This window comes from Globicephala melas, chromosome 16 (genome assembly GCF_963455315.2).
Source record: "Globicephala melas chromosome 16, mGloMel1.2, whole genome shotgun sequence".
Classification (NCBI taxonomy): Eukaryota; Metazoa; Chordata; class Mammalia; order Artiodactyla; family Delphinidae; genus Globicephala; species Globicephala melas.
The window spans coordinates 64,530,509-64,553,798 of record NC_083329.1 but is presented as its reverse complement, the minus strand read 5'-3'; the positions used below and the strand labels follow the sequence as shown (position 1 = coordinate 64,553,798).

Sequence of the window (23,290 nt, the reverse complement as noted above, 5' to 3'; positions counted from 1 at the left end):
TTTAATGGAGCCCTTGAAGCAAGCAGGTGGAAACCAAGGATATTTCAGAGACATGTTAATGTTCGATGGAAGATCAGAATATAGTTATAAATGTACAAATGCATTTGAGTATTCTAACCAACTAGAAATGAAGAAAATAAAATTTTCATAGCTGTAGGGACTCTATAGCAGCATTCTGACTATCTTATTACATGATAGGGTAGCTGAGTCAAAAACATTAAGCTCTTTACAACACCTAGATAACATGACTTATTGGTGAAAGCACTTTATGAGTTAGAATGTCAATGATGTATGCTGTATAATAAATGGTTGTGGTATTAAAACTGTAGTAGAAAGGGAATACTGAGAATTTTTTTTTTTATAATATTAGTAAATTCTGACTCTGTCCTTGGTCATGTTAGTGACCCTTGATATATGTTTGTTCCAGTATATGCTCATGACCAGAGCACCTAGACAGAATTCAAAGAAAAATTAATTTTCTCACAGGTACACTGATTTCAGAAATATTTTGTAGCACTTTATAGTCTACAATGTATTTACATATAAATTATGGAACTTGATCCTAAATAAAAACTTTAGAGATTCATAGCACAGGTTTTATGAGTACTATTTTGCAGATAAGCAAACTGAGACCTTAAGAAGACTGGCCAGAATCAGTTCCAAATTCCAAATGTCAACTGGCATATGCAATAAGAAGTATGTGTCATTCTCTAAATTATTCTAGAAAAACATTTTGGATTTTTACCGAATTTATTTCCTAAAACTCTTAGTCCACATGTTCCCATATCTGGTCTTTATGTAATTTTCAGTTTTCATCAAAGCTTTTGATTCCATTGCCTTCTAAGACAATTTGCAAAGATGTTGCCACTGTCCAGACCATCTGAATAGAAATCCATGTTGCTATTGTTAGTGCCTAATTTTGCTCTGTCATTTTACAAACGATTTTAAAATACATCATGGTTCTTTGAGGCCTAATAACAAGAAGATGTTTGCAAAAATTAAAGTCTCACAAAACTGAAGAAAGTTGAGAACCAAATTCAAACAAAATTCAAATGTGTTGAACTCTTGATGTTATTCCCCGAACTTGACCTACAGAAGCAGCTGATGGCTGTACCATCCCTCCAGTTGCTCAGCCCATAAAACTAGCAGTCATCTTTTTTTTTTTTTTTTTTTTGCGGTGCGCAGGCCTCTCACTGTTGTGGCCTCTCCCGTTGCGGAGCACAGGCTCTGGACGCGCAGGCTCAGCGGCCATGGCTCACGGGCCCAGCTGCTCCGCGGCATGTGGGATCCTCCCAGACCGGGGCACGAACCCGCGTCCCCTGCATCGGCAGGCGGACTCTCAACCACTGCGCCACCAGGGAAGCCCCAGCAGTCATCTTTAATTTCTCTCTTTATCTCATACCTTCACTTCTAATCCATTAAAAAACTCCTGTTGGTTTTACCTAAACATAAATCTAGAATCTAACCAATTCTCACCACTCCCACTGCTACCATACTGGCCCAAGCCACAATCATCTCTCTTGACTGGTATTATAACCGCCTTACTGGCTTCCCTTACTACTCCTTACTACTCTTGTCCCTTTAGAGTATATTCCCTCTCTGACTTCATCTCCAATTACTCTCCCACTTGCTCTCTCCACTCTAAGACTGACTGGCCTTTTTTCTCGTCAATGAACACACTATATACTCCCACAGAGGGCCTTTGCACTGGTCACTCCCCATACATATTTAAGGTTAACAACCTCACCTCCTTCAACGGTTGTTCAAGCCACTTTCTTAGTGGCCCTAACCATCCTATTTAAAACTACGATCCATCTCACCCCTTCCACTCTTAATCTTCACTATCTTTCTTACTTTTCTATAGTACACACTACCTAATAATATACTACTTATGTTTGTTTTTTATTGTCCATCTTACCCCTTCAGAATGTAAGCTTAGATCTTTGTTTTGTACACTGATATACTCTAAGTGTCTGGAACCGTGTCTAGGACTTAGTCGGTACCCAAACTGTTAAATAAATGAAATCTCTGAGAAAACCCATTGTTAAGATATCAGTATATCCACTTTAAGCCCTGATTTTCTAAGTTTATATATGGCAATTCAGTTTCATATTACACTGAAATTTGCCATCATATAAGTAAGATTGGATTTATTTACCCAATTTAAACAAAATATGTCAAGCTATCTGAAGTATTATCAGTGCAATTAAAAAAAAGTCTTAAAATGCATGACACTATATTCCATAAGTATGTAAATCATTAAGGCCCTAGATTCATTGGGGAAATTTAAGTTGTCCGGTAGTTTAGGTTTTTTTCTGTATGTGGTGTTAAGTGCAAAAGAATTTGCTAAATACATCATGTAGTATAATTTTGCTTCTTTTGAAAGGCAAGTAAGAAATAATCATCTTGCTGTAGTCAACAAGTAAAAGGAGAATAAACTTTAAAAAGTAACCAGCAAATTACTAAAATCTTTTAGAATACAAGGTTTTGTTTTTCTTTTGAGAGACTACTCGATGTCTTGGGAGTGATTTCTGTAGCCTCAAGTATTCAGTCTGGTTTAGCGTTGCACTATTTTATTTTTGGATTTCTCTACTAGCCTCTTGACTGGTCTTCCCTCTTCAGGCACTTCATTACCTTGAACCAGGATAGACCTGGTGGTGGTACTGGCTTAAGAGCTAGTGCCAAAGTAGGAGCCACACAGAGGGCCTGGAGTCAGACCCAATCCAAGAATGGCTACTGATCACTACTGAGGAAAAGATCAATAATCAGCATTAAGAGAAAATATCAATTTTGAAATCCAAAAGGTGAATGTGAAGTCAGAACTATGGAGCAAAATAAGATCAGAAGCCAAGGTACCAGGAAAATGTCTAAAAACTAAGGGCAAGGTGTGTGACGCAGCAGCAAATGTTATTCACCAGAATTGATCCAAGAAGATTTCTCCCAGGAAAAGCAAAGTGAGAGAATTACCTTCTCAGTGGGCTCATCTGTGCTTCTGTCAGGGAATGAGAGAAGAATAAGAAACGCAAAGTTGATGGGGCCTCCAGCCATCCTAGAGCAGCCCTCTGCAGCTGTTAGGCAAAACAGACATCGGATAGCTGCTTCCCTTGGAGAAGCAAGGATGGTGAAGAGAAAAATCAGAGCCTTTCAAGCAACAGAGATATATATGATAGAGGAGTTATAAATATGATTCCCTTTAGTCTTTTTTTTAATAGATACAAGTTGCCAAGCCCTATTTGGGATGTTAGATGATAAAAGTTGTAACATGCCAAAGGGAATATTCAAACCTATACTTACTATTCTCATAAAATTTATGGTTTAACTATGAAGACAAGAGATATCTACATGAAAAGTGAAGATCACTTGCTGACCATGTGAGTATTTCCGCTTCCCAGTTTCTTGCCTTATAACACACATTTTTTAAGAACACTTTCTCCGAGACTGTATCCAATCTCACTGGCCAAGGAACTTTTCAGGGATCAATCCCATGTACACAAGACTAGCATTACATAACCAGTCTATCCTACATCAAATGTACCTGTGACCCCCATAAAAATGTATTTATTCAATAAATCTTTATTGAGCGTCTATGATATGCCAAGCACTATTGCAGATTTCAGGGAAACTGAAGTAGACAAAACATTGTCTTTGTCCTCATAGAATCTATATCACAATGTCATAGATTTATATGTCCTCTCTTCCTACTAGGAGAAAATTTATTATTTTTATTCATTCCCTTACAGTGCATTTTTTCACCTTTTTTTTTTTTTTTTTGCAATACGAGGGCCTCTCACTGTTGTGGCCTCTCCCGTTGCGGGGCACAGGCTCCGGACGCGCAGGCTCAACGGCCACGGCTCACGGGCCCAGCCGCTCCGCGGCACGTGGGATCTTCCCGGACCGGGACACGAACCCACGTCCCCTGCATCGGCAGGCGGACTCTCAACCACTGCGCCACCAGGGAAGCCCACAGTGCATTTTTTAAACCAAGTTGTCCATCAGAGTCTGTTGATAAGTGTAGCCTCTTCCGTCCCCTTGAATCAAAATCTTGGGGGAGGGATTGGGAAATTTATCTTTTTAACAAGCTCTCTGGGGGCTTTATGCGCATTGATAGCAAGAATAATTGGGAGGAAACTGCCCTGTTAATGGCATACTAGCTGAGGAATTGCATGATGTCTATGGGATCCCTTTTGATTATCATGACTGTTACCAAGTTTCTCATCCTTAGAAGATATGAAAGCTCTCCAGGGTTTTCCACAGCCAATTCATCTAACTAAGACTAACACTTTTATTTTTTATAAAATTACCATTTATTTTTAAACCAAATGGTTTTCTCTGTGGGGCAGATGTTACCATATTCTGCTCTGGGAAGAAAATAATCAAACATTAATTACTAGTTATGGTCCACTAGATACTCATTTTAAAGATAAAGTTGAGATGATGGCAATTTAGGAACTCTTCTCATCAAAGAAGGCAAGACTGAAAGGATCTCAGAAATCCACTGTAAACAATATAAAAAATATTCATTGAAGTAGTTCTTTGTGAGTAAATGAAAGTGAGTATACTCAATATTCAATACTAAATAACATGCAATACCAGCAAATACAGTAAAGTTGATATTATTCAAATAACAGCTGACACAGGCTTATCATGTGCCACTTACTATTCTAAGTACTTCACAGACATTTAGATGACTTAATTCTCAAACCCTCTATGAAATGGAATTTTGTTATTATGCCCATTTTGCAGAAGAGAAAACTAATGCATAGAGAAGATAAGTAACCTAGTGAAGGTTACAGAGCCGGTAAAGTACAGCCAGGATTTGAACCTAGGTGCAAAAATTCATCCTCTTAATCATTAGGCTAAGCTTCTCCTCTTTAGTTTTTATGATTCTTCTTAGAAGACTCATACCAAAGAAGTTTATGAAAACCTATTCTAGAAATCAAGAATTTTATTTTATTACAGGCTTTCCTGACACAATGACTTAGGATAATTTTCATTTGGCTCATTTTAACGTGAAGATAACAATGTTGTTGAAGCAGGATCATCTAGCAGTTAGAGGTGTAAGCTAAGAGAGCTATGGTTCGAAATCTCAGTTCTGATGCTTGCTATATGACCTTGAGCAAGTTACCTTTCCAAGTCTCGGTTTCCTCATCTTCAAAATGAAGGTTATAATGGGACCTACATCATAATATTGTTTACAGATAGAATAAGATAGCCCATTTAAAGCACTTAGAAAGTGCTCAATAAATATTGCTCGTGTAATAGTAACAGCATCAATAAACTGAACCAGATGATCTCTTGATTCTTGTACTCACACTAAATATGGCTTATTTCTCTTGTAATTAAAAAAATAAAATGACAGCAACCAAAACAACAAACCATGTCATAAGCCATGAAACCAATTATGTCTTTTGTGGGAAAACCAGAGAGGTTATTGGATACATTAGTTTATATGTCACTAGTTATCCTCTCTACTCCAAAATGTATGTGTTCTAGCATCCTGAGACACCTTGTATAATATAATCGCTGTGACTCCAAGAGGTCAAATGGGCAGGCAGCTCAATAATTCATTTTATAAATTTCAGTTCAAAGCTATGTTGAGGTTAAGAAAAATTGACATTCGGTCTGTGAACTTAATGTCAAGCTCAAGAAAAACTCTGGGCAGAGCATGTTTAGCGATTAAGTGGATGCAGACAATAAAGACGTTGCCAAATTGTAAAACAAGACTTGGAAATTACAGAAAATGTTGCTAGTTATTGATTACGGTGACCATTCAGTTCCTATTGAGCGACCCAAAAGAATCATTCATTTTCCAACAGAAAGCCTGCTCATTTGCAAGATAAAAGAGAGACATTTCTGCACATGCCCATAATGTTCTTCACCACTGGGGGCAGCTTTACATAAGACTGCATTCACTAAAACCAAAGCAACAGTCCGAGCAGCTTTCGGAATGACAGTCTGCAGAAGTGAGCTGAGCGTGTGCACGGTACGGGGCTCTCCTGCCTTCCGGGCTCCAATGCAGCGCTGTGGCTGAAGTGGGTGCTCGCCACCAGAAATGCTGGGCTATGGAATACAGATGTGGCAGCTCAGGTAGCCTCACGTTGCCTGGAGGAATACATCTTGCTTTCCGATAAGAAGAAATTGTAGAAGCCAGTTTTTTTTTTTTTTTTACACCGCCCCCCCCACAAAAAAACTGTAAAGATGCAAAAACGTAATATTCATGAAGATCCTATTACCTAGGAAGATTTTGATGTTTTGCTGCAAATGCGGTGTTGGGATTTATTTGTTCTTGGAGTGTTCTGCGTGGCTGGCAAAGAATAATGTTCCAAAATCGGTCCATCTCCCAAGGGGTCCAATTTTTCTTCCTGGGTGTCAGCGAGCCCTGACTCACTACAGTGCAGCTGACAGGGGCTGTCATGCAAGTGGCCCCCTAAGCCAAAGCAAAGACCTAAGGACGACCTTTGAACAATACAAAGGATGGGTATGTTTTGTCATTTTTCTTCTTTTCTTCTTAAAAAAACAAAAACAAAAAATCCACTAATCTGTAAATTAATTCTGCCTTAATTGTTGTAGAGATTACCTTGCTCTGCTCTAAGACTATAAATTCGATTGCTTAGTTGCCATGTTTCCTTGCTTAACTATTAAAAAAAAAAAAGCCTAAAGACAATTCTCTTTAAATTATAAGGAGATGCTATTTGATGTTAAATGTTTTTATCTAGATTTAAATTTCTAAAAGAGAAAATACATGCTTATTTTTGCTTGATTAAAAAATAAATGAATTCCTTTTTTGGGGGGATAACTTTTCTAAGTTGTTTTTATTTCCAGGTTTCAATGTAATTAGGCTACTGAGCGGATCAGCTGTAGCACTCGTTATAGCCCCCACTGTCTTACTGACAATGCTTTCTTCTGCCGAACGAGGATGCCCTAAGGGCTGTAGGTGTGAAGGCAAAATGGTATATTGTGAATCTCAGAAATTACAGGAGATACCCTCAAGTATATCTGCTGGTTGCTTAGGTTTGTCCCTTCGCTATAACAGCCTTCAAAAACTTAAGTATAATCAATTTAAAGGGCTCAACCAGCTCACCTGGCTGTACCTTGACCATAACCACATCAGCAATATTGATGAGAATGCTTTTAATGGAATACGCAGACTCAAAGAGTTGATTCTGAGTTCCAACAGAATCTCCTATTTTCTCAACAATACCTTCAGACCTGTGACAAATTTACGGAACTTGGATCTGTCCTATAATCAGCTGCATTCTCTGGGATCTGAACAGTTTCGGGGTCTGCGAAAGCTGCTGAGTTTACATTTACGATCTAATTCCCTGAGAAACATCCCCGTGCGAATATTCCAAGACTGCCGCAACCTGGAACTTTTGGACCTGGGATATAACCGGATCCGAAGTTTAGCCAGGAATGTCTTTGCAGGCATGATCAGACTCAAAGAACTTCACCTGGAGCACAATCAATTTTCTAAGCTCAATCTGGCCCTTTTTCCAAGGTTGGTGAGCCTTCAGAACCTTTACTTGCAGTGGAATAAAATCAGTGTCATAGGACAGACCATGTCCTGGACCTGGAGTTCATTACAAAGGCTTGATTTATCAGGCAATGAGATCGAAGCTTTTAGTGGACCTAGTGTTTTCCAGTGTGTCCCAAATCTGCAGCGCCTCAACCTGGATTCCAACAAGCTCACATTTATTGGTCAAGAGATTTTGGATTCTTGGATATCCCTCAATGACATCAGTCTTGCCGGGAATATATGGGAATGCAGCAGAAATATTTGTTCCCTGGTAAACTGGCTGAAAAATTTTAAAGGACTGAGGGAGAATACAATTATCTGTGCCAGTCCCAAAGAGCTGCAAGGAGTAAATGTTATCGATGCAGTGAAGAACTACAGCATCTGTGGCAAAAGTACCACGGAGAGGTTTGATCTGGCCAGGGCTCTCCCAAAGCCGACATTTAAGCCCAAGCTCCCCAGGCCGAAGCATGAGAGCAAACCCCCTTTGCCCCCCACAGTGGGAGCCACGGAGCCTGGCCCAGAGACCGATGCTGACACTGAGCACATCTCTTTCCATAAAATCATCGCAGGGAGCGTGGCCCTTTTCCTGTCTGTGCTCGTCATCCTTCTTGTTATCTATGTGTCGTGGAAGCGGTACCCTGCCAGCATGAAGCAGCTGCAGCAGCGCTCCCTCATGCGAAGGCACAGGAAAAAGAAAAGACAGTCCCTAAAGCAAATGACTCCCAGCACGCAGGAATTTTATGTAGATTATAAACCCACCAACACGGAGACCAGCGAGATGCTGCTGAATGGGACGGGACCCTGCACCTATAACAAATCGGGCTCCAGGGAGTGTGAGGTATGAACCATTGTGATAAAAGCGCTCTTAAAAGCTGAGAAATAAGTGGTGCTTTATTGAACTCTGGTGACTATAAAGGGAATGTGGTGCCCCTCTCCCTACCCCCCTCCCTCTCCCTTTGCTGGCAAGGTCCTTCCCTGTCCGTTTTAGTACATTCATAATACTGGTCATTTTACTTTCATACATAATTAACCCATTGAAATTTAAATACCACAATCAATGTGAAGCTTGAACTCTGCTTTAATTTAACGCCTATTGTATAAGACCCTTTATTGATTCCATTAATGTCACACCTGTTTTAAGACAAAACTTCTTTCATAAGTAATCCTTCCCGTCGGCTGTTATTCTCCTGGCAAGACCGAATCTATAGTCCTAGAAGGTTTGCAGTTCATTGGGAAATCAAGGAAAAAGTGAATGATCCCAGGTACTTGGAGCCTGAACTGATTTTAGGTGAGGACTTGATTACAGAACACTTAGGGACAGCCTTAAAACAATGCCTAGCTTAAAAAGAAAACTGCAGAAAACTACTGAAAGATGGTGCTCTGTTAAAGCAGCACCACGAGCAGTTTCCAGAGGTGTTTGAATTACAGTAAAGCAAGCCTAGGGAAAACTGTTGAAGGGTTAAAATGCTGCAAGTAGACAACTGCAAAATGCAAGGAGACAGTAAAAATACAAAGTTTTAGACCTGAAGCCTTGTCTCTGAAACTCTTCTCTGTAAAAATCAGACTAGAGGTTTCACCGTCAATTTCTTCTAGCCTCCACATTTCTAAAATAAGTACATAAATGAATAAATAAATAGATAAAACAGGCAGGAGGCAGATTTCTCCACTGTTCCTCACCTTAAGGAGTTTTCAGAGATGAGGCGTGCAAATGGGAATGCAGCTTGCTAAATGCATGTGGTTGGAAGCTTACCAAAATTTCTCTTTGCAGCTCTTTTAAGGACCCTAATGTAGGGAGTGGAATCATGAGCTGTCTGTTCTGTTTGGGATTTGTCAGGCTGTCCTGTTGTGTTCCACTCTATGCTCTGCACACACACCAGTCCCCTGATGACTGACACTTCATTCAGAGGTGTAAAGAGAACACATTCCAAGACACGCTTTCCACCACCGACAGCCTCGTTGAAAAGGATAGTTTTGACAACACCTTAATACACGTATAAAATAAATCTTACGGGACAAAAGACCAACCCCATGGCAGTTGTCTTTTGCTTTTCTGTTGCTCATGTTACAGTGTCCCCTTGTTCACCTATATTGTGAACTCCATTCATCAGTATGATTCTGTACAGACCCTGTTGGCAATCTGCAAGCTGCATGCATGTTTTTATGTCAGTGGTGAAAGTTTATTGCCTGCAGCACAAATATCACAGCTTCTGTATTTAAGTAACTTCGACCACAGTTCATTTAGATTTTAGAAAAATGTCTTTAGCCAGTATTCTCTTTCATCCTCCAAAACGAAGAATTCTATTATAGGAACAAAAATCAGGAATTGCAACATTGAGCCCGTTTCATTTAATTTGGCTTGTCAACAAGCTTTATATCTTTAACCATGCCCCTGTTCTTTCCAAACAGAATCACTGCAGCAAAAAAGAAAAAGTAAATGGCTATTTTTACCAGCATTTTTATATAGTTTGGAGTCTTTTCATATTCTGAGAGGAAAAATCTAGGCAAGTCACCATGAGATATAATTGCAAAGAAGCCAGATTATAAAAATCATACTTTTATAAGCAATAAAGAAAAAGGAACCTCGAAAGTAGATTTCTCAAGGAACTGTACTTTGATTTTGATGAAACCTTAAAATAGACACCAGTTCAGAAAAGCATCATAGCTCCAAGATATTTGTCCATGCCTAACTGTTGGATATACACTTATTAATGGCAAATAGTCACGGATTCCCAAGTGATTAAAATGCAGATACTTCCTTACAGTACAATGAATTGGATGACTGAAACTACTGTGATGTTTTTCACTGAAGTTGTCATTTCACATTTTTCATAAAATGTCAGTAAATACATACTCCATCTAAAAACAAAACTTTCTTTGGTCAGCCTCATTTTTACCTGTACTAAACATGATTGTTTTAATTAAATGCAGTGTTAAAGTGAAAAAGCCCATTTTTATTCTTTGACTTGACCTTCTGCCTCATTTGTCACGGATACCAAATAAATGTAGGCAAGGCATAGTTATATTCATATTTTGAAACTCTTGCAAATACTTGATGCTGTGGTACTGCTAGTATATATAAAATATGTTCGCTGTATTAAAAGTGTTTCTAAAGTTCAAAGCCACTTGGTGTGTTAAGATTACATGAATGACCAAAATTGTGAAGGTTGGTCATTTTTTAATGCCTAAATTTAACTACATATAAATTTAATAATAGAGAAGAACCAAAATAAAATCCCTTAGATTGTAAAAGCAACTTTGATTCAGTACATGGAATTCCAAAAAAAAAGTCTTTTCCCTCTCTTTGGGAATGAAGCTTCTTTAGTTCTCAGTACATAATTCTCGTAGGTTAGACAATCACTAGTTCGCCACTATAAATTCAGCAAAGCCAGCTGGTGAATGAATGTTCTCCTGCTCAAAAGTCATCGTCCTCACCACCACCCCATGGCACTTTTTGGACTGCATACCATAAATCTATTCTCATAAGTATTTAAAAGCTCATTGCATATTAGAAAAATATAACTGATATTTCATTTTCTATTCCAAATTTATATCAAGTGTCTGACTTTCCTCAAAGGTGACAACAGTTAAATAAACAGCCTGACCTGTTGAAATACACAGCAGAGATGCATCAAAGAAGAACGGATTCAGTCTTTGAATGCTTTACCAGAGAGAGAGGAAATACAGTTTAGTCTCTGAACTGTATGGGTTTTATCCCCAAATTTTTATGAGCCCTGGTACGCATAGTGCTACTGCAGCATAGAGTTAATAGTCCAAGTGCCAGTCTTCCAAGCAATAATTATGCAAGATATATTTCTTTTAAATGAGTTTATATTTTCCAAGGATGTTGACATTACATCTTTTCAAAGAATTTAAACCATTTTTTCTTGATTCAGTGAGTCAACTGCCTAAATAGACAGGCAATAGACTGTATTACTGTGGAGCATCAGCGACCTCCAGTGGCTGGTTAGACTAACCACAGCTATTCAAACATTTTATTTAGTTTTTTATCCTGAACCCTTATGTAAATGTGGTTTACAACATATGGTTTTCAATCCATGAATCAGATTTTAATTTTATTTCGTTCATCTCCCTTGGAAACATGGTTATAGTACAATTTTTTAAGTTATATTTTGTATATTGACTTATTTAGTAATGCCCAGAGGCCACAGAACTGGAACTAAGGGCTAGAAATAAGTGTCCAAAGATGAAGAGCAAGTAATAATGCAACAAAAATCGATAAGACATATTTTTTTAAGTATTTATAATCATCAACATTGGCCAAATATTCTGATATTTTCATTAAGTGTGAATATTTTCCACAGGCAGGATACTGAAATATAATTTAATAAGTTGGGGAAAACAAATTTCAATATTAATACTGAAAGAACCAGCATCAGTTATTTACCAGTCAGGAGTGTCTGAGCTGTGGAGTGAGTGAGGCCTCCGCATCCAGCTCTGGAACTCTCCAGTTTGTTACCATGCCAGTGACCTGTGCTTTGCCCCAGCGCTCTCTCCCTCCCTCCCCCTTTCCAGTCAGCTGAACACTATTCTATTAGGCTCTCTGACAATGATGTTACAGTCTAAGAGGTGATGATTCATAGATAATGAAATTATGCTCTCCTTCTGGGGAAGGATAATGCAGAGTCAGATTTGTAGATTTGGTAAGGATTTTCAGGATGCTGTAGGTGCATGAAATACCTTCTCTTCCCTTGACATTTACCAAGAAGAGAACTCAACTAGCTTATTTAAAGTGTGGATTGAACTAGCATCAGAAACAGCATCAGGCCATGAAGCCTAAGACAAAATGAGTTCCAGACATGACAAATGAGAACTGAGAAATGAGAAATGAAAAATTCAGAAACTGTGTTGCCTCTTTTATTCCCTTTTCCCTGGATTCTCATTAGAATCTGGATTTTATGCAAACCCATGGAATTTTGCTATACTTGTATTGTCTTAGCTACCTACATCAAAAATCAGAGGCAGCTGGAATAAACCATGAACACAAAAAGTAATATCAGTGGATTTTAATTACAAATGTTGTAAGAGAAACAGAACTGATGAAAGCCAAATAGGTTGTATTAAATGACTCTTGAAAACTAGTAAGATAATACACAGGTGAAAGTAAGACTTTCTAGAATCTAACATCATAATAGCCTATAGAATTGGACCCACTTTTGCCTACTCTTCAAAATCATTGTTGATTTTTGCAGTTGGGTAGAATACAGTAGAAATACTACAGAGAAAATCTATATAAAAAGATATTATGATTCTTTTGATTTAAGGAACATATCATGGCCATGTAAATAATAGAGTATGGGCCTTAGATTCAAATTTCTCTGACACTTGCAAATCAAATAATCCCGAGGAAATTCCTCAGCTTTTCTGAACTTGAAGTTACTCATCTGTAAAACAAAATTATTGACTTCATATGGTTACTGGGAGGACAAAATGTGAGCAACACTTCATAAACTCTAAAATGGCAACTATCTATTATTTTCAAAAAGCATTTAGTGAGATAATCAGTTATGTTTGCCAGTGTTCTATGTTTGGCCTGGGTGAAAAAGACATTACTAACCTCTATGTAACAGAAGCCTAAATCCACTTTACATTAATATGAATTCTGAGACTTGGCAGTGAGTCTATAACTTAATTTGTCTTTGACGTTTATTTTCCATAAAAAGTTTCTTCCATCCCATATCAATAATGACCGCAATGTACAATAAACATAAATAGACACCAACCAGAGCTTATCAAACTAAATCAAAATTCTAATTGGGACCCAAAAAAGATCATTATAGAAAAGGTTTTCAATTAACATAGGTTACTTGCCCTACCCCTCTTCAGTATCACTATTTTGAGCCCTTGTCTACTTTATACCTTATAAATATAACATTTATGGCAAGATAACGTCATTATTGAGCAAAAAGTAATTGCCTTTAACATGTTACAGTGGGATTAGCACATATTCCAGGTATCGATTACATGACATCTATTCTGTTGTTTCTTTCTTTTCCCCCAGTGAAAGATTATCCAAAATTTCCTCCTAGTATAGAAATTACTATTGACTTTACCAGTTATTACTGTTGAAAATCACTGGATTAAAAAAAAGTAGCATAAAAATACAAGGCCTTTTTTATGAGTTATAACCTATTCATTTATGCAAAATTAAATACTTAAGAGTACTCTTTTTGGGCCTTTCATCAAAAAAATGACCAGTGTAATCAAAAATCTCTCTCTACTGGACGTAGCTTTTCTTACCAAGTATGATGTAGCAGACGTATTTCCAAAATTCTTATAATTTAAGTAGAAAACCATCCTCTTTGATAGCTGAGTTCCTATGAAATCTCTTGAGAACAGAGAAAGGATGATGGTTTTTCAGTGGAAAAAGCATTTTTTAATTTTATTCTGCTTTACCTTCGTAGGATTATTGTTATATGTTCTTGAGTTAGGTCTCCTGAACATGTGAGGAGAATTTCAGGAACACAGAGAGAACAAGACTATCTGGGTCACAATGTAAGACCAAACAGAGGGAATCTATTTAGCAACTGTACTTTCTAATAGCAGAAACTCCATACGCAATAATAATCCATTTTATTGAAAAAAAAAGAGAAAAAAAGAAAAAGAGCTTCTCTCTTAACCTATCCAGCAAATGTTGTAATACAAATTGATAACTCTTTTGATAATTCTTTATACCTTATTTTCAGGGACTCCCATTTCCCCCTGACCCAGGAAAAAATTTCAGTTATGCTTTTATCCCACTCTTAAATTGTTGTTCTCTACTTCCTATGTCACACAAAAAAGGTCTTGCCTCATATAAATCAACACAATTGGTCATCTTACTCAAAGGAGAATCCTATCTTCAATAAAAAAAGTTAGACCATAAAACAAAATGTAGGGCTTCCCTGGTGGCGCAGTGGTTGAGAGTCCACCTGCCGATGCAGGGTACACGGGTTCGTGCCCGGGTCCGGGAGGATCCCACATGCCGCGGAGCGGCTGGGCCCGTGAGCCATGGCCGCTGAGCCTGCGCGTCCGGAGCCTGTGCTCCGCAATGGGAGAGGCCACAACAGTGAGAGGCCCGCGTACCGCAAAAAACAAAAACAAAAAAACAAAAAAGTGCTTCTTGTCATTAAGTTTGATCTGCTGTACTCTCTGAAAAAAGGAACATGATTTTTGATGCGGTCAACCACCATTTCACAAGAATGTTTAAAGGAAACTTGTAGGACATACCATGTTGATCTTGAAGTAGTTGAGTGACTTTAAAGTCTCTGATAAACCTGTGATAACTTACCATAGTGAAAGAGGTTTAAAAACTAACTTGACACTTTAGGATCAGTGTTGGCTTGTTTTTCATCAATTTATGAAAGGGATTCTGCACAATCTGTATGAAATTTTAAAGTTAAAAGGTATAAATATTTGGTTGGAGTACTGCCATTTACCCTAAGGAAGGTTAGGTAACATCACTGAATTACAATTAAAATGGAATAATTAAAGATCTGTTTAATATGGCACAGGACATATTATATACATAAGTATTCTGTGTTTTCCACCAAGCTAGACATGTTTTAGATGCTTAGGGGAAAAAAAGAATCCATGTCCTTCCTATAGGATTATTCACATTTTATCACATATTTGTTTACGTGTATGTGTATTTTTGTGTACTTGACTTATTATGTGCCAGGAATGTGTATATATATATTTTTTTTAAATATAAGAACAGAGTCCCTATATTGACTCTGTTCTCTGATAAATTTCATCCATTAATCTTAAATCTTGTCCCTCTTTATAGGACTGCCCTAAAATAATTCATACCCTACCCACACAAGGCTTCTCAAGCCAAATTATACACCTCCAGCTCCATTAGGAAATGATTTCTAGTAAGTTACCATTAGGATATCCCTCTGCTAGTTAAATTCTGATCTGCTAGTGTAGTCATCTTCCCAGCCTGTGGCACTCACTCCAGCCTATTTTATGTTGTTAAAAGGCAACATGCACTTAGCCCTATGGACTTTTACAAGGAGGACTGAGTAGTAAAATGTAAAAATCTACATATTTTTATGGGCTTCACTTTGGTTGTTTTTATGGTTGAACACACAGAGATGTGCGGGGTCTTAGTTTACACTGAAATGCAAAACCATTAAGCTATCTATAAATTAAAAAGAAAAGGTCAAGGTAGACAAAAAAAAAAAAATAGAGTCTAAAGATCATGTTATTTATTTCTTAATCTTAAAAATAATACTAAATAATGAACATCCTGTATTTCACTTTCCTGACATCTGTTTTACCCTCCACGTTTCCCATCATATTCTCAAATTTAAGGTTCACGTTTCTTACATTTTCCCACTTCTAACACGGAGGTTTCTTTTGTTTGTTTTTTAGTTGTTTTGTTTTGTTTTCTGCCTGCAGATCTTTTCCCAATGCTTTTGTTGTATCACTTTGCCTGCTTTTCTAGACTCCCCACTCAAATTTTGATCCTGTCAGAAAGTCACAGGGTAATTCATCAGTTCTGTGATTGGACTGATCAGACAAACGGACTGGGTTTGTCTCTAGAGTGCAATCTAGTCAAGTCTGGGATGTGTGCCTTCTGTCTTCCCTGCCTCCACTCCCATGCCTTTTCTCCACTTAGGATTATCCGTACTGAAATTCCTCCATCCAGTGCTACCGAGGGCTCTCTTGGTTCCTTACTCCTCACCCAATATGTATCCCCAGATCTCAACTAGCATCATTATCGATTCCAAGGACACTTACACCTAAATGGGGTAAAAACCTTTTGCTAAAGGTGAGAAAGTCATATACTAAGAGCAGGGGTTATGCTTCGAGGGCAAAAGTGCTTTGCAAGCACCTCTGAAATTATCCTACATAGAAACCTCTATATTTTTCTCAAACATGAAGTTGGGCCTTCCCAAAGGAACCAAGGCAGGACAAATAATCCATGTTTCATTCAGTAAACTATAGTTTGAGAAATCTCTTCAGTGAATTACCATTATACACAGGCTTTCTCCTTAGTTTTTCTCCACGGAGAGACAATATTGTATATAATAAAAAACGTGGGCTACGGAACCAGGATGAAACAGTTTGAATTCTGGTTCTGAGACTTAACTGCAAAATCTTGAGTGTTAGCTTCTTCATCTTAAAAATAAAAATGTGTAAAATAATATAATCATCACAGGATTGTCAAAACAGGGCCAAGAATCAGCATTTCTTGAATATTTTTATGTACTTTGTTTTGGCACATTGCATACATTATTTAATTTAATTATTTAATTTAATACTCATAAAGTTCCTAGATGATTAAATAAGATGACTTAGATGACATCACTTAGTATAAAGCTTGGCACATAATCGTAACCTTCTCCTTCCCTTTATTAGCTCTAACTAAAAATTTCAGTATAACAGAATGCTTTAATAGCTGTATTCCACTATCTATTTTTACATGGAATAACAAACAGATATCTGGCAGACTTTCAAGAAACAGAATCTTAACTGCCATAAGCTCAGGGGCAACTGGGCACGTGATTAATACTGAAGAGTAATGTGGTACATAAGACCAAAATCCTAAACCTCCCATCAAAGCCCAACTACATCCCTACCTTTATTTCCACATTATTCCCCATGCTCTAACACTGGCCAGTTATTGAAGTGCTTTCCTACCTCTGTGCTTTTGCTCAAGCTATTTCCTTTGTGAGAAATGGCTTTCCTCTCCCAAGTCCTCCTGTCAATCTCTGAGTCTTCTTATAACAGATCCAACTCAAATTCTACTCATTCTAGAAGTCTTCTTAATCTTGCTTGCCCTTCCCTGTTTTCCATGATATTTTGTATGTCTACTGGAGACAATATCACAGGCTGCCTTATGTGAGAGTTATTAATGTGTTTTCATACCCTTTTTGAGGAAAGGGACCATCTCTTCTTCCATCCAGTGGTGACTGGTTATAGACTTTTATTCATAGTAGATGTCTGTTGAACTGATTTTCTGTTAATTATTATAAGGTTATTGTCAACCTTTTTTTTTTTTTTTTTTTTTTTTTTGCGGTACGCGGGCCTCTCACTGCTGTGGCCTCTCCCGTTGCGGAGCACAGGCTCCGGACGCGCAGGCTCAGCGGCCATGGCTTACGGGCCCAGGCGCTCTGCGGCATGTGGGATCTTCCCGGACCGGGGCACGAACCTGCGTCCCCTGCATCGGCAGGCGGACTCTCAACCACTGCACCACCAGGGAAGCCCTACTGTCAACCTTTTATTTATATAGTCTGCATGTACATTTTTTGTTTTTATTTTATATGTACTTTCTCACATATAAAGTTTTCTCATTTATCAGTAAACTGGTTTCAAAAAGTATTCTTACAAAATATGGTTTCTAAGAATCATGTTCAGATTTAAGTTGCTTCTATGTTGTGAATAATCTAACAACAATTTTTCTTTGACAGTAACCAAGGGTATGACCATTTTAGCTCTCATGTTAAAGTTACTAAGAGCTAAAAAAAAAATGTGGGACAAAGAAAGAACATTTCATTCAAAGAATGAATACATCTTGATTTCAGCGAAGGTTGGGTAGTCAGCTTTTGTTGTAAAAGCCATATATCTGTGACTGCTCCTTGTTCACTGCCTCTCGGGAAAGGTCCTTTTCTCTTTAGCTTCGTATCTTCTCATCCCATGCCTAGTGCCACAAGGCTTCTGCTTTAGACACACTCCCAGGCCTCTCCTCCCTTCCCAAAGTGGCTACCCTACACTATCACAGAGACCAAGTCGCAGGTCTTTGGCTTTCTGATTATATACATTTTCAAAGTAACTACTCTACCGAAGGTTTCAAACATCAAGTACTAAGAAGTTGACAGTTAGAAATGCTCATTATTTGTTTACCTCCTGAACACTGATTCTGCAGAAGACACAATTGATTATAGAGGACTGAAGCGTCTGCCGTTTGCTGGGTCTCTCCTTTCCTACCTTCTGTCAATCCTCTTACTCCTTTTCACTGAATTTTTTTTCTCTCTCTCATCACCACTTAAAATATCTTTCAATTTTTCCCTCTATCCAACTTTATTGATAAGTCAATCTATACTATACTTGACTATGCACCTACTGGCTGGGTTAAGAGGAAAATACTAATGTTTTTTTTTTTTTTTTTCTCTTAGAAAAGCAATAATTAAGATGACACAGTCTAATAATTTGATTTAAAAGGGAGTCAAAAATCTATTTGTATTCAATAGCTTTTTTTAGTTCTATAAATGAAGAACTATAATTTTGTAAACTGTAGTTTAATTTCAGAAATAGAAGTTACATCCCCCCTGAATATATTTTTAAGTCACATTTTAATCGTGATTTGTAAAGGCAGGGCAGATTTGTAGAACATCCAAGTATTCCTTTAAATGTGAGGTACCACTCAGACTCTGGACTGTGGTAATCTTTGCCATCAATGGAGCAGATTCATTTTTGGAACATATGTAATAATACGAGAATTGAAATGAAACCTTCATTTAGTCATAAAACTTGTAGCTATGAGGGTTTTTGAGAACCTTGCAGTCCATTTTCTTACCTTCTATTTCAAACTCTAAGCTAATTTAATTGTATTCTTAATGATCTTCCAAGGACTGCGTTCCTTAGTCCCTCTCTTAGTTATCCATTTCAGGGTTTTACTATAAACACTGCATCAGTTTTTACCTCTAATCTATATCTCTCTTGCTTAAGATATACCCAGTGGTTACTTTAATTTTAAAAAGAATTTTTTTTGTTTCCATTCTTATTTAAAAGAAAGAAACATAAGAAGTGGTCGAGTTCTGGTTTTATTTTTAATCTTCAGTATTGGAATCTGCTTGGTCTAGCTCAGGTAGAGGGTCCTGGGCTCCATGGCATATAGTTTGAAAAGATGAAATACCACTGTTCTGAAACTGGCACTAATCTACTATAGATTCAAGAAATTCTGTGTGGTTAACAGCTGAATGAAAGGAACTCAGTGCTTAACTAACCTATAACCAATCACATAGGCAAGACGTTTCCAGCAGGATGTATTCAGCAGTTTTCAATGCCAGGCTCACAAATTATACTTCCAGAGGTCAAATTTGCATGTAACTCTTTGAACCACAACTACCTCCTCATACTCAACTCAGTTTTAACATCCAGCAGTGTGTTGTGCAGAAATAATCAATGGTTAAATTATTCCCATTTTGTTGGCTCAGTTCACAGTAGCCCACTGATTATTTTTTTTAAAAAAACACAAGCTATGTGATCTTCAACTGTATTTCAACTGTACCCAAGTGCAGATGCCATCTCTGGTGATATGACAAAACAGATTTAAGTTTATAAATGTTTCTGTGTGCTCCAATCACAACACGCATCCTGCAGTAACTATACTGTAGTGCAAAGTGTTGTAAAAAATGCAACTGAGTTTCCTGGAGAATCATTTTAGAGTTAATTAAACCTTCTCCACCTGTAATTTAAGAAAAAAGAAAAAGCCCAACACTCCTAAAGACTATGGGGGAAAGGCAGTTTAAGAAATAGAAGTCCTCTGTTTATGCAGGGATGTACGTTACAAGGCAGACAGCTACACCACAGTAGAGGGACAACATTTCCTCAGCTGATTCGGTTAATTAAAATGCACAGTTACAACAGGCTTTCTTAGAGCCTGCAGCTGAATGACTGAAGTCTCCATTTTCCTACAGTGTCACACAGAACGTGAAGAGGCAAACATACTGCCCAAGGACAATTTGACTCACTAAAATCCAGCACTCTAAACACGAAATACATCTCTCAGGCACATTTTAAAAGACGTATTATCAAGATTTATGGCACAAGGATAGAAATAATTTGCAGTTAGGCAGGACCAAGAGAGTATCCTAGGTTCCTCTCAAAGTAGTTTTAAGTAAAATTTATAAATAAATCTTATACAAATAAATTTCTGCACTTTCAATGCGGAAATCGTCAACTCTTTACTTTCAGATGTATGGAATGTGAATCTGACAAACAGCCCGTCTGCTGCCAGAATTTATGAGTGATATGAAAAATCAAAGGCCACAAAAGCTGTTTGTCACATAAACTGCAGAACGCAATACCAGTCTGCAGGGCTCATTTGCAGAACTCATGATGAGCATGGGAGGAGGGGATGCTAACAGCTGCAGCCTTGACTGCACTACCGTGCCAGCCAGAATTCAAGCCGCGTGAGCTGGGTATGGGTGAAAGAGAGGGCCAACAAATGAAAAAAAAACGAAAAAAAAAGAAGAGGTTTTTATATCTAAGTTTTTATTAAATCAGCATATCAGTGTGCACAGATGAATACCTGCAGAACCAGTTCAAGACAGATGTGGCCTGCAGGTATTCAAATTAAATCTGTTCACGGAAGACTACATTTATTTCCTGGTATGGAAGAGATATTACAGCCTTTGAATCAGACTAGCAGCATGGCATCGTGTCAGTTTCCTCATCTGTAAACTGGGAACAGTGCTTCACATCTCAGGGCAATTTCCAGAATAAATTGAGATAACATGTTTGTGGGCACAGCAAGTAATAAGTTATTCTTATCTCTCTCATGAGGTGTTTTCACAATGCAATGAGTTGATATGAATGGGAAAGTGAAAGTTCCCATATTAACCATATAAATTAAGAAGTCTGCAATCTATAGAAAATGATTAAATATTCCTGGAGCTTAATTAATAAGTCATTAAATCAAACTCAAACAGGGCTTACCAAAAATCTGAAAACCCTCTATTAATATCCATTAATGGAATTGTCGTATTAAGTTTTGTTCTGTAACAATTTTGCTTAGAACCACAACAAAAAATTTTTGATCTTAGTATTGTCCTTTTCTAATAATTCAGCATCATTTCCTTTTCATAAACATTACCTGAAGAACTGACTCCATTACCTTTCAGATGTCTCTTTAAAATCTGCTCTAACGTCTGTCTGTATGTCTCTCTTTTTTTTCATTTTTGTACCCCAAACATGGACATATCACATCCCCCCCAACACTCAGTACTAAAGGGAACATGCTATTACTATTGGAGCAAATAAAATAGTCTATATAACTTAGCACCTAATTCACTTCTAGTGGGAAATAATTTAGGCATTTGGAAGAAAGGAACACAATATTATTTATGTTTTCAAAAATTTCAATTGAGTCTGTGAAATAATGGTTGAATTATTCAAAGCAATTTATCCAAAAGTTACAATAAAAGAGTTCAATGGATATTTATTGAGCACCTACTACATGCAGGCATGCAAGTGGATTTTTGTTTTTACTCAAGGCAAACAAAACATAACAGATGGCAAAGGATATTTGAAATTTGGAGTCATTTCACCAGGAAAGACATTTAATTATTTGACTGGTTTTGGAAAGTCACTTGTTCATAAAGCATTGAGTTTTCTCTTTTCAGGAGAGAAATTTGATACGTACCCTTCGCTGGAGACATGATAATAATTAGTTCTTTTTAAAGATTTTTGAAAAGAGCAGAGATGAAAAGAGCTGTAAGAGTTTCTAAATGACCCAAGATCTGTGAAGTGGTAGATAGTTAACACAAACCTCATACAGCTGTTATGTGGATTCCTTAGTTAATCAGTTAATGACTTTTAAGTGTAAAATCTTATTAGACTTTTGTTCTTATACTTTAACACATATGAGAAAAAAATTACTGTCTGAAATTAAAAACTGACTATACCATTCTAATATATTGGATCTTTCCATGACATACCTTCAAGATGTTCTTTCCTAGTCTGATTTTTTTTTTTTTTTCCAGACAACTCCTAAAAAGCCTTTCTAGACCCTGATCCCCTACCCCTTTATTTTTCAGTATTGGCATTGGCTTCCAGTTAGCACTAAGCATAGAACTGAAAAATCCCCATGACAAGGTATTTTGTGTAATAAGGTGTTATTTGATGACAACGGCATCAACTGTTAAACATGCTATTTAAATGCAGTTTCGTATCTCAATACAGCAGCGTAGGGGAAAAAAAAAAAACTGTTGGGTAAATCTGAAAGAAAGTGAACAAGGGAAGGAGTTGAAAACCCAATGATAACTACCTTGCTCTTTGGAAATAGTGACTAATTTCCCTCCTGCATGCTGGGAATTTGAGAAAGGATGGCAGAGGCATAACTAGTTTGGCAATATTCTACTATGTGGGAGACATTTCTATAGCTTAAACAAAGATTATGGTTGACATACAATATACACAGAGAAAAGTGAACGTATTATCAAGGTTATCCAAGCCAAATGGATATTGGGCACTCCTGTGTTCTCTGCAACCAGATCAAGAAATAGAAGATTCCCAGAACTCCAAAAGGCCCCTCTGGTTCCTCCAATCACTAGCCCTATTTCCAAGGGTAACAACTACTGTTAACTCTAACAGCATTAGGATAGCTTTATCGGGCTTGGTACTTTATATAAATGGAATCATAAAGAATGTACTCTCTTGAGTCTTGCTTCTTTCTGGTGACATTATCTTTTATGAGATTCATCCGTATTGTGAAGTGTCGTTGTAAATCTACAGGTTTCTAATTGTGGTCCCTCCACCCCTCCCTCACCCGTACACACACAGATTTAACCCTTTTATTCAAAGAATGGCCAAGGATCCCTGTCCTGGGAAGTCCTTGATGAACTTCATGGGAGACTCAAGAATTGCTAGTGAATAATGTCCTCCTGTCTCTTTTCTTTTTTTCTTTTTGCATCAGTAAATATAACGCAATCTCAAATTATTTTGCACTTTTAAAATCTGGTCATGGAGAGAACCAGGTCTAAGGAGCACACTGAGGTAACCATTTTTTTCAGTAGCCCTTGTTTTCAGCCCTGAATCCCCTAC

General features: G+C 37.5%; 2 protein-coding genes across 3 annotated transcripts in view; one reads left to right on the top strand and one right to left on the bottom strand.

Annotated features, from left to right (window-relative positions):
- CTNNA3 (catenin alpha 3) overlaps positions 1-23,290 on the bottom strand; it is a 1,571,950-nt gene that overhangs the window by 895,083 nt on the left and 653,577 nt on the right. The gene's annotated exons all lie outside the window — the stretch shown is intronic.
- LRRTM3 (leucine rich repeat transmembrane neuronal 3) overlaps positions 6,158-23,290 on the top strand; it is a 181,619-nt gene continuing 164,486 nt past the window's right edge. The window contains exons 1-2 of the mRNA XM_030862375.2: positions 6,158-6,478; positions 6,823-8,354. Of these exons, the coding sequence (XP_030718235.1) occupies positions 6,475-6,478; positions 6,823-8,354 (1,536 nt within the window). The 5' untranslated portion in view covers positions 6,158-6,474. The remainder of the gene's footprint in view (positions 6,479-6,822; positions 8,355-23,290) is intronic.